The following is an 18,568-nucleotide window of genomic DNA, read 5'->3' as shown; positions in this document are numbered from 1 at the left end:
TTAAAACATTGAGGAATCCATGTCAAGAGAACTAATTAGCACATCATCAAAACCATGTTCTGTACTGGAATTCAAAAATCTCATACTTGCATCGACTCCTTCAGGTCCGTGATCCACTTCATTTCCCTTCATAGTACAAAGCTTCAACTTCTGCCTACAAAACCTCAATTGATCTTCCAACAAACTACTATTAGACTCGTGTTTCATCACAATCCATCGCAAAGATTGTATCACTTCTTGGTCATATTGCTGCTTCTGCTCAGCCAATCTGCGGTATTGATTGGCTTGAATTTCTATTGAACTTTTCTCTCGTTGAAGCCGCAAAATCATGGCCATTGCCTCCTCTGCTGCCGATGCAGCCGCCATTCTTTCCTTCTCAAGCTCTGCATAAGAGCCATTTGCTCGCTGCCTTTCTATCTTCACCAATTTTCTCAATGCCATTACATCACATTCTTCATCTTCACCATGGCATTCTTTTTTGTCTTCATCATTCTCTTCCAAAGCATCACCATTTGAATTCACAACCTGTTTCTGTGACTTTGAATTCTCCAACAATTTCAACGATTCACGCTCACAAGGCATAATCTTTGAATCAGATTCTTTACCCGCACAATTTTTTAGAGGAACCCCATTTCTAAAACCACTTGATTTCCCTCTGAATTTACACAAAAATTGCATCAAACCCTTACCATGACAACCAATTTGCATAAACTTCAAACACAAACCAAATATAAAAAACAACCCCAAAAATTTGAAAACATGTGAGAAATACCCAAACACAAAAAACCCACAGCCAAAACCATTTCCCTGACTCAAAAACGTCAAACAGGAAGCGCAGTCCATAACCAGAAACCCCAAAAAGCTTTGCAAAAACCTCTTATGCAAATTTAGAACGGTGCAAATGACAACCAATAAGCAAAAATGGCTCAGAATCTGCATGTGGGTCTAATGGCTTACACTCTAAGATCCTTGATTCAATGTTGGAATGCACAAATTTTTGGTATAAGTAAGAAACAAAAAAGAAACTTTATGATTTTCTTTAAAAAAAGAAAAGAAAAAAAGAAGAAGAGAATTTGTGAAAAGGAACGAAAGACAAAGAAATGCAATACGAGTTTCTATTTGGAACCGTGAAGAAGGAAGTTACATAGAGAAGTATGGTACCACTAACATTCTACAGTAAAGAGAGAGAGAGAAAGAGATGGGAATGTATCTATCGTGTCAGCGAGGGAGAGAGTGTGGAGATTTAGTTAGTTCAGCGAGGGAGAGAGTGTGGACTGCAAGGATGCTCCGACAAATCAACATGTTGAGTCAGCTCAGTATTATTACCTCCCCAAAAAAAAAAAAAAAAATCAGTAATCTATTAAATTTGATTTTGATGTAGTATTAATTTCTTATTATCTGCATTTATTTATTTGAAAAAATGTGGGCTACAATGAGTGTTTTAATTTGTATTCAATAGTTTATAAAAAAAAAAAAAACTTGTATTTAAAAAAATCCAAATCAAAATTTAAGTTTCAAGATATATCATATATACGGAGATAAATTTCAAGTTTGGTACTTTTTGTTTTAACGGTATATGTACACAAAATATTAAAAAGTCTTATGTTTTTTTTTAGAAACTAAAAAAAAAAAAAACCTTATGTTGAGTAAACGTAGACATCCTAAAATTTGATATATGTATATATATCAAGAAATATAAAGATAACTTTTTTTAAATATATACTCAAATAAATGACATAAATTTTTTTCTTTTTTTTCTTTTTTTTTGGTTGAGAAAGAATAAATGACATAAATCTAGTCTAGTTATAAAAATAGAGATAGACCTAATTACAACAGAAATAATCACCATAAAGAAGAAAATTAAATGTGAAAGCAATTAATAAACTTTGAATTTAATTTAATATTATGGCAGAGGTTATTATTTGCAAGCAATTAATCTACAATATGTGCCAATATTCCTTTTTAATCTTTGTTTTAATGCCTTTTTACCGTTGATGGCTAGGAATTCTGCCCACACGGTACAACCAGAGACGGGTATGTTATTAACTCCACGTGCGCAAGAGTGGCAGATTCGTTATTTTAGGGAAAGATCATGGGTACTGTATCTGTGAGTTTTATTTTTATTTTTTTAAGGTCACCAGGCTATGACACGTGTCTTTGGCGGTGGCAAACCACGGCATTATCTTTTGTGTTTTTACTTATTTTCTATCCACGCGCAATTGAGCTCCTTTTTTATTTATTTATTTTAAGTTTAATTAAATTTTTTAATTTAAATTTATTTATTGTTAGTGAGGTTATATATGAATGAATTTTTATGAAACTAAAATTTAAAATTTAAAATAGAGTAAATTGCTAAAAATAGAGTAAACTTTTAGGAAAAAATTATCTAGCATGTATGAGATATATTTACTCAAAAAGGAAAAAATTAGCACACTCTTTATTTAAATAGAGAGTGTGCTAATTTTCTCTAATAGTTTTTTTTTAAAAAAACTTTCTTTGAATTACATTTTTAACCCTATTTTTTATTTTTTTAAGAATATGATTATCTAATCAGTTTAGGGGTATTTTTGATATTTTTTAAAGATATAACTAACTTTCTGAATCCTTATTTTAAGTTTAATGTAATTTTTTAATTTGAATTTCTTTATTATTAGTGAGGTTACATATAAATGACTTTTTAAGAAACTAAAATTTAGGATTTGAAATAGAGTGAATTGTTGGGTTTAGTATGTGCTAATTTTTAAAAAAAATTTATCAAACGTGCGTGAGATATATTTATTTATATAGAGAGTGTGCTAATTTTTTTTTAAAAAAAAATTTCTCTAATAGTTTTTTTAAAATTTTTTTGTTGAATTACAATTTTAACCCTATTTTTTATTTTTTAATAATAGGATTATCTAATCAGCTTTGGGGTATTTTTGACATTTTTTAAAGGCATAAATAACTTTCTAAGTCCTTATTTTAAATTTAATATAATTTTTCAATTTGAATTTATATATTGTTAGTGAGGTTACATATGAGCGAATTTTTAAGAAACTAAAATTTAGGATTTGAAATAGAGTAAACTGTTGAGTTTAGTGTGTGCTTATTTTTAGGAAATATTATCAAACGTGCATGAGATATATTTATTTAAATATAGAGTGTGCTAATTTTTAGGAAAAAAATTTCTTTGGTAGTTTTTGTTAACTTTTTTTTTTTGAATTATAATTTTAACCATATTTTTTTATTTTTTATGAATAGAATTAGCTTAGGGGTATTTTTGACATTTTCTAAAGGCATAACTAATTTTCTAAATCCTCTTAAAATATAGAGATTATATAGAGACTAGTAGTATCTTGATCAATTATATAGGTATAATCTTGGCCGTTAATTTGCGTAAAAATTATGTATTGATCAAATTCTCCTGATTCACCTTGTGAGTAAGAGATCAGATAGATTGGTGTAATTTTTGCATTCACGTTTGTTGCTCTCAAGTGTTTTATTTATTTATTTTTATAAGAGACTTTATTTTATTATAGAGAATTAAGACTGAAATGACCAATGAAATATCCTTCATCCAAACTATAAAAACTATAAGAATGATATGCTCTCCTAGCTAAGGTAAGGGAATTGTTTCTTGTAATATGATATTTCTTCCGTCCCATTTTGTTGGGTCTATTAAAAAAGAGTAATGCTAAAGTTACAAATTATTTTATAATATTTTTACAAATTGTTGATGTGATCAGCTTTTTATTGGTTTTCAACTAGGCCCCACCATTAACATCATTTTTTCATTTACTAACAACCACTCACCACATCAATAATTTGTAAAAAAATTTGTATTTCTGGTATTATTCTTTAAAAAATCCAAATTGGTAAAGTAATATCATTACACATTGTCAAAAAAAAATGTAAAAGTTTTAAAAACTATTATCCTAAAACTTTAGTCAAAGAAGAATATTGAAAATAAAGTAAGAGTATATAAGGAAATTTATATATTAAATTTTTAATGAGGACTTCATTTTTAGCTATTTCAAAATGGAATATAAAGATATACTGTGGTGATTAACGGAGTGGATGAGGTTGGGTTTTGTCCTGATCTTGGACTCCTTGATGTAATCTTTGAATGCGATGATTTGGTTTCAGTCAAACTGATTCAGTCTAGACGGAACTCTATCACTACATATTATATGGTCATATTTTGGATGCCATTTATAAGTAGTTGGAGCCATGCGTTTTAGTGATACTTTATTTTTATGTAAATCTTTTAATAGCGTTGCTTATGAAAAAAAAAAAAATAGCAAATAAGGCTCAGTCCTTGAATGTTGAATATGTTTCTTTAGTTCTTCATTTTTATTTTTATTTTTTGGAGGGGGAAGGGGGATAATTAATAAAAGTATTAAAAGGGGACATATCCTAAGTACACAAAATGCATATGGAAACACTCCAAAAACAAATAAAATATAGAACTACAGCTCAAGACCTGAAATTGAGAACATCTGTACATGAGAAAAAAAATTTATCGAATACCTCATAATAATCCAAATAAAGTTTGAAATGCAATAAAAATACTAAATTAACTATGATGCACAACGATGTGTCGATGCAGGAAGGGATGACAAAATCAACCCAAACTCATTTGTCCGCCCAAATCCACTCACTTAAATAAGATCCAAACCCACCTAATTATTAATTGTGTTAAATGGGTATTAATCTAATTAATATTAATATTTATTGGGTTTTAACTAGGTACCCAATTAGACCCAATTATGATTCAAGTATCATTTCTACAAATCACCCAACTCTAAAATAACCCCAAAACCAATAAAAAAATTACCAAAATACCCCCTTAAACTTAAAAATGATCAAAATAGCCCTAAAACCTAAAAAAGACAAAAATATCCCCTAAACCTAAAAAATGACCAAAATATCCCCAAACATAAAATTACCAAAATACCCCTAAACTTGAAAAATGACTGAAATATCCCCAAAACCTAAAATGACTAAAATAACTCCAAAACCTAAAATTTGACCGAAATACTCCCTAACCCTAAAAAATGACCAAAATACTCTCGAAATATAAAATTTACCAAAATACCCCCTAAAACTTAAAAAATCACCGAAATACCCCTTAAACCTAAAAAATGATTGAAATACCCTTGAAACCTAAAAATTAACCGAAATACCCCTGAAGCCTAAAAAATGACCAAAATCCCTCCTAAAACTAAAAAAAAATGACCAAAATAACCCCTAAACCTAAAAAATGACTAAAATACCCCCAAAACCTAAAAAAATTGACCGAAATATCCCAAAAACCTAAAAAATGACTAAAAGACCTCCAAAACCTATAAAATTACTAAAATAGCCCTAAAATCTAAAAATTAACGAAGCACCCGTAAAACATAAAAAATTAGTGACATTCCCTCAAAACCTACAAAATTATTGAAATACTCTTAAAACCTTTAAATTGGTGAAAATACCCTCTAAACATCCTAAATGCCCCAAACCTCTAGTTTGGTAATTTTAAAGGCTTCGGGTGTATTTTATTCATCTTATAGGATTAGTGGCACTTTGGTCATTTTAGATATTTTGAGGGGTATTTTGGTCGTTTTATAGGTTTAGAGCTATTTTGTTCGTTTTAGAGGTTTTAGGATATTTTTGGTAATTTTTGAGGTTTTGGGTTATTTTGGTCATTTTAAAGGTAGGGTTATTTTCGTCATTTTATAGGTTTAAGGTTATTTTGATAATTTTTTAGGGGTACTTCGGTCATTTTTTTAGTTTCAGGGGTACTTTGGTCATTTTTTAGGTTTTTTGGGGTATTTTGGTCATTTTTTAGATTTCAAGGGTATTTTATTAACTTTTAGTGATTTTTTTTTTATCATATTTGGTCTTTTTTTAGGTTTAGGGAGTATTTTGGTAATTTTAAAGGGTTTTAAGAGTACTTAGGTCATTTTCAAGTTTTAGGGGCATTTTGGTAATTATGATTATTGAGTAATTGGGTGGGTTGGGATTTACCCATAATAATTGGGTTGGGTTGGGTTGGATTTGGGTTAGAGGTAATTAGTTAAATGGGCAATAAATGGATAAATGAATTTTATGTATCTAACGCAATTATGCCCACTTCAAACCCACCCAAACCCACCCATTTGACACCCCTTAATGCAAGCCATATTGAAATACTAATAACGTTCTTAACTCCATCTTGACAAAAAATTTGTTGCAGTTCTTTGAAGGAGTAATTAGATGATAAAAAAAATCCTGACCTTGATTTCAAATTAAACTATGAAGCTGCAATTACAATTTGTAGCTTCAAAATCCATGCACACTAGACTTTTATTTTATCTAACAATGGCAAGTTTCCCTTATTTTTACCTTATGTGAGTAAGCTATTTTGTGAGCCTTTTAGGTGCCGATACATTACCTATAGTTCATATGGAGGAATTTTGGTATTTTTTTTTTTTAAACATACATATAAACAAAAAAGAGATTGTTCACACAAAAGATTGTGAATCAAACTTCTCCAAAAGAATTAGGATCTCAAACACAAAAGATCTAAAAGCCATAAACAAGATAGAATACGAAGGGATGCTACCTAAGGTAGTCATCTATATTCATACAAACATCTCAACCTAAACTATTTCATAACATGATTAGGGCATTTGACACCATCAACGTTCTACTATTTTGCTCCCACCAAATTGTCCATATACATAAAGGGACAGCCTTCCATATCTTTTAACTCCTATAATCTTTATACCGCATGTAAACCGTATGTGAATATGTTTGTCTGGGTCAAAACCAAAAAGCCCAAAGATAGCAGCTTCAAATCAATGTTGTTCAAGTGATCCGCGGTTTCCTTGCAAATCAATCATGTTCCTTGACTAAATCTTGTTCCTTGCAAATCAATGTTGTTCAAGTGATCCGCAGTTTCCAAACTTAAAGGGAATTAAAATTAGATGCATCAGTAAGAAATTTCAAATCATGCATGTAGACAAGAATGACCAAAAGTACCTAGGGGAAAACAAATGGGTATCCCTCCCGGCATTGCTTCTGGGGGCTTGAAAATGGCCTACATTTTAATAAAGTACAAGTAATTAATCATCTTTGTAACTCAAGGAGGTAATGTTAGTATCAATTGTTTTGCTGATATAACCACTAAGTGCTAGGCACCAAACTGATTGACTACCTCATAGTTGTTACTAGTTACAAAATAAAAAATTTTGCATTAAAAATGCAAATTTGGTAAGGCAAGTTGATGAAGACCTCCGAGCTGAGGGTTCGATACGATGGTTGAGCATTTTCTTTCTTATATGCAATATTTCTTTATTGATTCTCTTTTTTTCTAATAGTCTAATTGTCTGTACATGACATAGCTATGTCACAACAAACACAATTGAATGTCCACACCACAATGCAACCAATCTCATAACTTTTTTTTTTTTTTTTTCGTTTTTGATAACATTGCATCTGTTAGAAATACTGAATTCAATATTATTGTATTTCACACTGAAAGAATATACGTGAGTGCCTTTATATAGTAGGCATATGAGTGCAGTACAAGTAAATATGAGTGCTATACAAGTAAACTAGTTTGGGCCTAAAGCCCACAACACTATACATGTTAACAGCCCCCCTCAAACTCAAGGTGGATGTGAGACCAACTTGAGGTTGTCAGCCAAAGTACGAAGGCGTCCCTTAGGATGTGACTTGGTGAAGATATCTGCAAGTTGATCTGTAGAGGAGACTGAGATTAGCTTGAGAGCACCATGGACAAGATGATAACGGATAAAATGACAATCGATCTCGATGTGTTTGGTCCGTTCATGGAAGACATCATTGTGAGCAATATGAATGGCACTCTTGTTGTCACAATAAAGAGGAGTAGCAGAGGATGTAGACACATCTAAGTCTTTGAGAAGCCATCGTAGCCAAAGAAGCTCAGATGTGGTATCAGCAAGGGCATGATATTCTGCTTCAGTACTAGAACGGGCCACATGAGTTTATTTCTTACTTCGCCAAGAAATCAGAGAAGAACCAAGAAGAAAGCAATAACCAGTGGTGGACCTGCGATCAGTTGGATCTCCTGCCCAATCGGCATCAGAAAATGCACGGAGAACAAGAGGAGACCGAGCAGAGTAGAAAAGATCATGGAAGAGAGTGCCCTTTAGGTACCGAAGAATGCGCAGAACAGTAGCATAGTGAGTCGATCGTGGAGCAGACAGATACTGGCTCACCTGGAAAACAGCATAGGAAATGTCTGGACGACTAACAGTAAGATAAACTAGGCTGCCAACTAAGCGTCTGTAAAGAGAGGGATTAGACAATGGTTTCCCCCCTGAAGGAGTCAGATGCGCATTAAACTTGACTGGAGTGTCAACAGTTTTGCTATCAGTGAGTCCAGCTCTAGACAAGAGTTCAGAGGCATACTTGGCTTGAGTAATGTAAAGTCCATCTGTAGAATGAGTGATTTCAAGACCCAAGAAGTAGCTGAGATGTCCAAGATCTTTCATCTCAAACTGCTGACTGAGAAAATTCTTGAGTTCTTGAATGCCACTGAGGTCATCACCAGTTATGATCATATCATCCACATACAGGAGAAGTAAAATAGTGCCTTTATCAGTGCGACGAAGAAATAAGGCAGAATCATAATGACTGGCCATGTAACCCAAATGAGAGATGGTAGAGCTGAACTTGGCAAACCAAGCACGTGGAGCTTGTTTAAGGCCATAAAGTGCACGTCGAAGGTGATAAACCTTGTTTGATTCAACAGAGAGACCAGGAGGAGGTTGCATATAGACTTCTTCACTCAAATCCCCATTAAGGAATGCATTTTTTACATCCATCTGGAAAAGATCCCATTTACTGGCAGCAGCAACAGCTAAAAGGGCACGAACAGATGAGATACGAGCAACCAGAGCAAAGGTCTCTTCATAATCAATCTCATACTCCTGTGTAAAACCTTTTGCAACAAGACGAGCTTTGTAGCGCTCAATGGACCCATCAGAGCGAGTCTTAATCTTGTAGATCCACTTACAACCAACCACAGATTTCCCAGGGGGGAGAGTGACCAAGTCCCAAGTATGGTTTTTAGATAATGCATCAAGTTCCTCTTTCATTGCAATCTGCCATAAAGGGTCAGTGGAAGCCTCACGATAGGTGTGAGGCTCGTGCAATGTAGCAAGGGCAGTGTAACAATGATAGTCAAGTAAATGTGCAGGAATGGACCTTACCCGAGTTGAGTGACGAGGTGGAATGTCTTGTACATGATCTTCAGGTGGAGCAGGAGCAGGGGAACCAAGATCAAGGTTGGGTAGCTCGTCTTCGACCTGTTCATCTTCCACCTGTTCATTAAAAGGGGAACTAGGAAAGGGATCAAGGATTTCTGGTGGTTGGACAGAGAAGTTAATAGGAGAATCAGGAGCAGCTACAGGAGGATCAGGATTAGCTATAGGAGGGTCAGGAGCAGCTACAGAAGGAATTTGCGTCTCATCTGGAAATAGATCTAAGACTGAAGAGGAAGATAAAGAAGCACGGAAGTGAGAGAGCTCGACAAAGAGGCGCTGTTCCCAAAAGACAACATTGCGGGAGACACGAAAACGATGAGAAATACGATCATAACACCGATACCCCTTTTAAGTTTCGCCATAACCAAGAAAACAACAAAATCTTGACCTAGGTTCAAGTTTGTTATGCTCATGTGGCTGAAGAAGAATGAAACAAGTAGAGCCGAATGAGCGTAGGTAGTGATAGTCTGGAGGTGACCCAAAAAGGTGCTCACATGGAGTTTGATTTTGGATGACAGGACTGGGAATGCGATTAATAGTATTAACAGCATGAAGAGCAGCTTCGCCCCAAAAAGGAGCAGGAACTTTGGCAGAGAGAAGGAGAGCACGAACAGTGTCAAGAATATGACGAAGTTTTCGTTCGGCTCTACCATTTTGCTGAGAGGTACCTGGACAAGTTAGTTGATGAACAGTGCCATAGGAATGCAAAACAGCTTGGAAAGCATATTGAGTGTACTCAAGAGCATTATCAGATCGAAAAATTTTGATACGTTTAGAAAATTGAGTTTCAACCATTTTTGCAAAATTAGAATACACTTGCAATAATTCAGAACGATGTTTCATATTAAAGATCCAGCTATAGCGAGAGTAATCATCAACAAAGACAACAAAATATCGAGATCCACCAATACTAGAGACAGAGGAAGGTCCCCAAACATCAGAATGAATAAGGTCAAAGATATCAGTGGATATAGATTCACTAGAATTGAAAGGCAAAGCTGGTTGTTTTCCTAATTGACATGAAACACAATCAAAATTTTCTGTAGACACTGAACCTAGCAAACCTCTAGAAGCCAATTGTTGTACACGGGAAGAAGATGCGTGACCAAGTCGAGCATGCCAAAGAGCAAGAGAAGGAATAAAAGAAACTGCAGCAGCTGCGGCAATAGAAACAGGAGCAACAAGTGGAAGACGAAGGTTGTCCACGGGAAACATACGCCCAACTCTGGGACCGGTCCCTAGCTCCTATCCCGTCCTTGGATCCTGCACAATACACCCAGAATAATCAAATATGATTCGATAACCCAACTCAGCTAATTGTCCCACAGAAAACAAATTGTAAGAAAGGTCAGGAACATGAAAGACCCTAGAAACGAAGAGGTTGGAGGTTGAAACGGAACCTATATTATGACCAGACATTGTGGAACCATTTGCTGTGCGAATAGTAAGAGGGTGTGGTGCAGGTTTAAGTTTAGAAAATAAGGACGAGTGAGGTGTCATGTGATTGCAACAAACAGAATCCATAAGCCAAGAGGAAGGAGACATACTGGACAAAGCTGAGAGAGAAGAGGAATAAGATGCATTACCAACCATACGAATGACATTGGCGATGATGTTTTTAAGGTCATCTGTGGTCATGGTGAAAGTGCTACTTGAAGACTTAGATTGTGCAAAGACGGGAGCCATTGGTTGGACACTTTCAATGTTAGCAATAGTGGCAGAAGAACCTGAAACAGCTGATTTATTGCGCTGAAAGCAAGTCTCAATGTTATGGCCAAAACGTTTGCAAAAATTACAAAAGTGTTTGCTAGATTGTCGGCGACGATTGTTGCAAAAGGAAGAAGACCTGTCCTTATTCTTCATTTAGAAGCAAAATATGCGAAAACAGATTGCAAAAATGAAATCTACGCTGAAAACTGGGTAAGGAGCACCTGGGCTGCAAAAAGTCAACGGTCAACGGCTGGTCAACGGTCAACAGAAGTCAACGGTCAACGGTCAGTGAACGATGATGTGGCGAGTGACGTCAGCAGCGCGCTGCAGGCTGACGTGGCAGGATGACGTGGCGGGATGACATGGCTAGGGCTGACGTCAGCAAGAGTAGTCTAGTGCGTGAGGCGCGTGGAAGCACGTGAAGGCTCTGTTCGGCGCGTGGTGGCGCGTGGCAGCACTAATCGGCGCGTGGCAGTGTGACCTTCAGTGCAGAAACTTTGGGTGGCGTGTGAGGGCGCGTGGAGGCTCCGATGACTGTGAGGTTTTCACGAAAAGGTAGATCGGAGCAAGACGATCTTCGTGGTATCTTTGGAAAATTTTTCGGAGCAATATTCACGGCGGTGCCGAAAGGGGCAGTGGTCTTTGTAGTGTTCGAACTCCCCAACAGCAGCTGCTACAGGTCCGGAACCTGAGGACGATGTCTGGAAGACTCAAAGGTTCAACGGCGAAAGGCTGTGACAGTTGTTGTGACAGCGGAAGCAATATTGAGAATGGAGTTACACCAATAAAGACAAGACTGCTAAGAAAAGGTCAGAGCAGTGGCTCTGATACCATGTTAGAAATACTGAATTCAATATTATTGTATTTCACACTGAAAGAATATACATGAGTGCCTTTATATAGTAGGCATATGAGTGCAGTACAAGTAAATATGAGTGCTATACAAGTAAACTAGTTTGGGCCTAAAGCCCACAATACTATACATGTTAACAGCATCAACAATTACCAAAAGGAATTATCCTGCGTTCAGATTGGTAAACCAACAAATTGCTTGGTCAACCAAGCTGTAAGTATTCATACATCACAAGGTCCTGGTAACCAAACAAACATCTATGGGAACAAGTTGGCACAATAGTGTCACTTGACAAAGCAAATGTTGAAATATATAAGTTTTTGGACTTTAGAGAATCGTAAAACTGTAAAAGTCATCTATTTCAACTAGAAGTTCCACTAAATAAAGCCTATGATGTATGAAACATCCATTTCTACATACTACTCAATTGGTTGCATAAATTACCCAAAAAATTAGCCCCATTTATTACATGTTAAATCAAAGTTTCAAAAATGTTACAACTCATGCCAAATTAGCACATTTTATTATTTTTAATGGTAGGGTGGTGGAACTAATTAAGGATTCAATTGGAAGGCTAGAAATCATCTTCTCCTTGTCAGACTACTTCAACTAATACCTAACATGACTTCATTTTTAGATCCAAGGATTAGATGAGACAGGGCAAACATTTAACTTAGGAAAACCATAAGACGATGGAATTAGACATCCACACCCTAATACTAGTTATTGCTGCAGTTTTAACTAATATTCAATTAATCAGATAGAATTCTTATACTAAGCAATTATTCATGAAGATAATATCTTTCCCTAAAAGAATTAAGGGCTCGAATTTAAATAAGGTTGAAGTCAAGGAACATTAATGATTAATTAAGCATTGAAAATCATCCATAATGAATCCAAAGCACATTTGAATTAAAGTATTCAGTTTAACTCGGAAAGGAATTTCAGATTTAATAAAGATGCATATTCAATTAATTTCCCCTTGGCTGCAAAAAGCTTTATAATCAATTCAAATTAAAGATTCAACCCCTTGCTTATCTGTTCACAAGATGGTGAACTAGAGAAAATTAGGATTTGGACTTTTTATGTACAACAAAGTGCTTTCTCTTTCTCTCTCATGCATTTTAGTGGACTTAATTTTTTTTTAATATATATATAGTATGTCAAATAGGGCATAAATTAGAACTGAAAACCAACTTAATGGGCCTATTGAGAATCTTGTTGTGTGATTATCGATTTATCTAGAGGTGTGCTTAAAGGTATCAAGCTATGTGATGAGAAACAAGAAACTCCTATTTCATTGAACTAATATGGAGTTATCATCTTAAACTTGAATAAGGGCATTTGAACATAACAAGGCTCACGATTTGTCCTAATTTGCTAACACTTAAACTATTAAACCTAATAACCTCTTCATTTGGCAATTATTGGCAAAACCCAATACCAAAAAAGAAAAAGGAAAAATTATGACTCAAGATTACAAAATGATCAATTGGTCAATTAAAATATAAACTTATCAAACTCAAATAGTCCCCATTAGCCAAATATTGAACTAAGATAACTGACTTAATAAGTGCTACCGCAACAGGAAAAAATGTTTATTGCAACGAAAAAAACCATTGCAATAGCATTAGAGTCATTGCAATAATTGATACAAGATGTTGTAATAAAATTTGAAGTAATAGGTTTATGCAACAAAAATTTTTGTTGCAATAAACTCCAAATATTTTAATAATAACTTTGATGCAATGATATATATACTATTGCAATAAACAATTTACTATTTCAAATATCTTTTAAATATAAGTTATTACTTCACGAAACTTATTGTAATAGATTGCAAATAATTGAACAAAATAAGTCGGATTAAATTACTGTAATGATATCTTCATTGTAAAAGATAATTAATTCATTTTGTCACTGCGATTGACTATGAAATAATTGATACTAAATTATTACAACGATATATTCATTGCAGCTACGTGTTTGTCATTGCAATTGATTGCAACGAATTAATATCAAATTATTGCAATAGTAACTTTGTTGCAATAACCCATTAATTCGAAATTTTCGTTGCAATACATTGCAAAAATAATTGGTATCAATTTATTGCAACGATTCTTTCATTTTAAGTTATTGCAACAATTTTTCCTAATATATTAAAGCTTCTATTGTAGCTGAAAATTATAATTTATTGCAATTTATTATTGTTGATGTAATAATTTAACAATTTTAAGTTACTATTACAACCATTTTAACTTGTAAATGCGATATTTTGTCTAAAACTACTATATACATATTTTGTTGTATTAATACTTGATGTAATACACATTTTTTGATGTAGTGTACGTACGTATCTTTTCCAAAAACAGTAAACAGGCACATCATGCACATCATATGAAATTTATGACCAGTAATAGTTAATTACAATTCAAGACATGCACACAAAAAACAAAGAACATACTTGCAAGTATTTGATCAATTAGTATAGCAATGTGTAACCTACTAAAGATATCAATTAAAGATATCAATTAAAGATATAATCGTAAAATTAAGATTGATGTCAAGGACAAGCACGAAACCCATAAGTACAGACCAAAAATATAGATGGCTACTCAAAGCAAGTAGAAAAATCTCCCCCCAAAACGCTATGCTAGCCCTAAGCGAAGTAGATAAACTCCCCCTACAAAGATACAACTCCCAAAGGGCCAGCTCAAGGGATTTTAGGGCCTAAAAATTTGGGTTTTTTATATACTTAATTTAATTAAATGATTTTTTTTTAGTTAGTGATTAGTGAACCGTATGAATAATTCATAAAAAAAAGAAACTTAGGGATTTTAAAAACAATGTTGTTCTCTACATGGCAACATGAGTGATATACATAACCACATTCATAAGAAAATAGAGGAGTACAGGGCAAATCCTCAGCCACCGCATTAAAAGAAAAACAAAAATAACTAATAAGCATTAAATTGAATCTCTTTCATACTGTGACTGAAAAACTTCTTCTGCCGCGTATCTTCTTCTTCTTTGCAGTTCTGGTCTTCTTCCTCTTCTTTCTCATTCATTTTATTTTTTCCAAATATAACTATTTCGGCTTATTACCGGAAATGGCAGTACCAATATTCGAAGACGATATTCGAAAGCGACCTTCGAAGACGACATTCGAAGGTTGTCTTCGAAGATGACTTACGAAGAACCAGTTGGCTAAGTTACAGTTCCTTAAGCATAACCAGTGGAGACCACAGATTTTTATCAACTCTATCTCTTAACCTCTCATCCCTCCCTCGATCTTTTTCATTTTCTCAATATCTTCCTCTCGCCCTTTCTCTCTCTCTCTCGATCTCTCAATCTCTTACTCTCCTTCCTCTCTCTCTCTCAAGGCCAAGGGACCCCCATTTTTTCTCTTTTGCCTCTGTTGTTTCCTCCATGTAGTAGGAGCAATTGACTCCTTTGAGCCATCACAGCAGTGGAGCTCTAGTGCCATTGAGGTTGTGGGGTATGTGGGTGCTGTTATTGGAGCTTTTCTCTTCATTGGGATCGTCCACTTTTGCTGGAGGTGGTGCCACCCTGCACAACCTGATCAACATGCCAACAACACCAACTCCAACCCCAACCTAGAGCTTGGTCCTCCACCGGAACTCCCACTACGACCTTTCCACGCTGATGCCGGTGCTGGATTCATCACCACAGAGTGCATTATCTACCTTGGAGACTTTGAGGAGGGTGACAGGGTTGCTGAGATTCCTGCATGCAGCCATGCATTCCATGCAGAGTGCATCCAGACATGGTTGAGTTAGAGCAACCATGCTACTCCTTGTCCCATTTGTAGGGTAGGCTGGGATCCCTTGGATGTTTAGTGATCTAGCTAGTTCAAAGAATGTCTTAATTTAATTGCATTGTATTTGAATATATAATTAATTATAATATAAATTCAAATATTTCCTATATTTCTCTCTGTCTCTAGCTTTATTTACAATTTATTTAGAACTTGACCTTTGTACGTTATATAGTATCAGACTGTGCTAAGGTTTTCAAAATCATTTTATAGCTGACCAGTTTCAGAAGTATGTTATAGAGATAAGTAGTCAATACTCAACAGTTTTTTGCTCTTCACTCTACTGGAGTAGCTCACTTTTGACACCAGAAACAATAAATTCCAGCCAAAATAGAACATCCAACAATTTCAAATAATAGTGCTAAGCTAAAAAATACATACTGCCTTGCACATCTAAGCACCTAAACCTCAATTTGAGTGCTAAACATCACTTGCAACGAGCCCAGCCTTACATACCCCACCCCCACCAAAAATAAATGGCCAAACTTATTCCAGCCTGTATAATTGAAAGATCTTTCTAAATATGAATCTGATATTTTATTGCTGAGAAAATGAATTACAAAGCGTAAGAAATAATTACACTAAGCTCTGCTATATATATATATACACACAATTACCAGAGCATTAAGTTGGAGCCAAAACAAAATAAACTAACTAATTTCTAAACACACCAATCAGTGACTGACATCTATACAAGCAATGACAGACTAACAAACTAGTCACGTGTTTAAACTCTCCAACCCATGTCTTGTATCTTCTTGATTCAAATGGAATGACACCGTTTCCTTTAATTTCTTCTTTTCAATTAAAAAAACACTGTTGTTCTTCTTCTTCATCTCTGGCTTCACTTTCTTCTGTTAAATGACACAGTCCTTTGCTCTTGGTTATCTTGAATCTTCACACTCCCCCTCAAGTCCTGAACTGATGGTTCTGAGACTTGGAACTGATGTGGAAGTAGAGCTAAAAGGAACATTCAAACTTGGTGCAAAGATATCCACTAAACACACTATTTACCAATCTGGAAAAGGCAGGTAAACCCAAGGCTTTAGTGAATATATCTGTTGTAAGTTGCTTGAAACGTGGAATTTTTTTATCACACCTTCCAGAATTTTGTCTCGCACCAGGTGGCAATCCACCTCCATATGCTTTGTCGTTTTATGGAATACTGGATTAGCTGCAATATGTAATGCAGCCTGATTATTACAGAAAAGCAATGCACTTTGAGGATGATGAACTTTCAAATCCTTGAGCAATTGAAGAACCCACACAATCTCACGTGTGGTTGTTGCCATTGCCCTGTACTCAGCCTCTGCTGATGATCTTGACACTTTGTTTCTTGGACCTCCAAGAGATTAGGGAATCACCCAAATACACACTATAGCCTGTTAAATATCTTCTAGTATCTGGGCAGATGCCCAATCAGCATCACAGTAAGCCTTAACATGCAATTCTGAATTCTTTAAAAAGAAAATCCCTTTACCAGGTGATCCTTTGATGTATTGCAAGACTCTACAAGCTGCTAGCATATGCGGTTCCCTTGGTTCAGCTAAGAATTGACTCAATCTATGCACTGCATTGGTAATATCTGGCCTAGTCAGTGTTAGATAAAGCAATCTTCCAATAAGCCTTCTATATTCACTGGGACAGGTTTCAGCTTGCCTTCACTCTTGGATAGATGTAAATTCTGCTCCATAGGTGTCTTCACTGGCCTACAACCCAATTGACCTCTGTCTTTCAGAATTTAAAGGGTATACTTCCTCTGATTTGAGGTAATGCCATTCTCATTTCTTGCCACTTCAAGGCCTAGAAAGTACCTCAAAGAACCCAGATCTTTCAAACCAAATTTCTTGTCTAAAACTTCCTTCAATTCAGCAATGCAACTGTGGTCATTGCCTGTAAGCAAAATATCATCAACATACACCAAAAAAATGCTAAAAGAGGACCCTCTTGTAAAAGTGTAAAGAGAGTAACCAAACTTGGATTGTACGAATCCAAAATTCAAGACTGTATATGAGAATTTAGCAAACCATTGCCTGGAAGCTTGTTTCAGACCATATAGACTCTTATTGAGCTTACAAACCATAGAACCATACCTTGAAACACCAATGCAGCCACTGCTATTGCCTGAAACACTCTCCCCCTTGCTGTGAAAACCAGGTGGTAGTGACATGTACACCTCTTCATCCAAGCCACTATGGAGGAAGGCATTATTCACACCCATTTGATGAAGTTTCCACCCTTTCAAAGCAGCCAAGGACAAAACAATCCTTACTGAAATAGATTTTGCCACAGGACTGAAAGTGTCTATGTAATCAGGACCCTCCCTTTGATTATAACCCTTGGCAACCAATCTTGTTTTAAATCTCTCAATAGAACCATCAGAGTGATATTTGATCCTAGAGGTAAAGAGGTAATGGACCAGGTATTATTGAGTTCTAAGGCTGCAATTTCCTTATCCATTGTAGCTCTCCAATCTAGAGATTGATCAGCTTGGTTGAAGGATGTAGGTTCTGAAGGAGTAGCTTGTACAACTAGAACAAAGTGTTTGTAAGCTTTATGGAGATTAGAATAGGTAAGATAATCTGAAATGTCATAAGGAGAAGCTGACATTGGCTTAGAGGTGACAGCTGAGCAAGAATAATCTTGCAGGTATGAGGGTGGTTTATGTGGTCTACTGGATTTTCTTGTGGGTTGTGGTGGTGGAGGAGGCCTAGAAATAGGTAAAGGAACCAAGACAGGCTCAACAGAAACATCAACACTATCAAAATCATGCAGTGGTGAATTATGTGATGAAGGATATCTGGGACGGGTGAAGAATCAACAATATCTAAAGATTCAGAACTAGGAATATATGGAAGAGTAGCATCTTAATCAGGAATGGAATGAGGAAAAACAAAAGTGTCT

At 35.2% G+C, this 18,568-nt stretch overlaps 2 protein-coding genes across 2 annotated transcripts; one reads left to right on the top strand and one right to left on the bottom strand.

Moving 5' to 3' along the window:
* Nucleotides 1–942, bottom strand: LOC142644141 (protein FLOURY 1-like). Its single transcript, XM_075818819.1, has one exon. The coding sequence runs from the start codon at nucleotides 937–939 to the stop codon at nucleotides 1–3; it is 939 nt and encodes a 312-aa protein (XP_075674934.1). The 5' UTR covers nucleotides 940–942.
* A 13,994-nt stretch (nucleotides 943–14,936) lies between these two features.
* Nucleotides 14,937–15,626, top strand: LOC142644140 (RING-H2 finger protein ATL52-like). The gene is made up of 2 exons (XM_075818818.1): nucleotides 14,937–14,997; nucleotides 15,262–15,626. Exons 1-2 carry the CDS (start codon nucleotides 14,937–14,939, stop codon nucleotides 15,624–15,626), a joined length of 426 nt encoding a protein of 141 aa, XP_075674933.1.
* The last annotated feature ends 2,942 nt before the right edge of the window (nucleotides 15,627–18,568 follow it).

The sequence above is a fragment of the Castanea sativa genome, chromosome 7 (genome assembly GCF_040712315.1).
Source record: "Castanea sativa cultivar Marrone di Chiusa Pesio chromosome 7, ASM4071231v1".
Lineage (NCBI taxonomy): Eukaryota > Viridiplantae > Streptophyta > Magnoliopsida > Fagales > Fagaceae > Castanea > Castanea sativa.
Note: the sequence above shows the minus strand (reverse complement) of the source record. Positions and strands in the feature narration are given on the sequence as shown.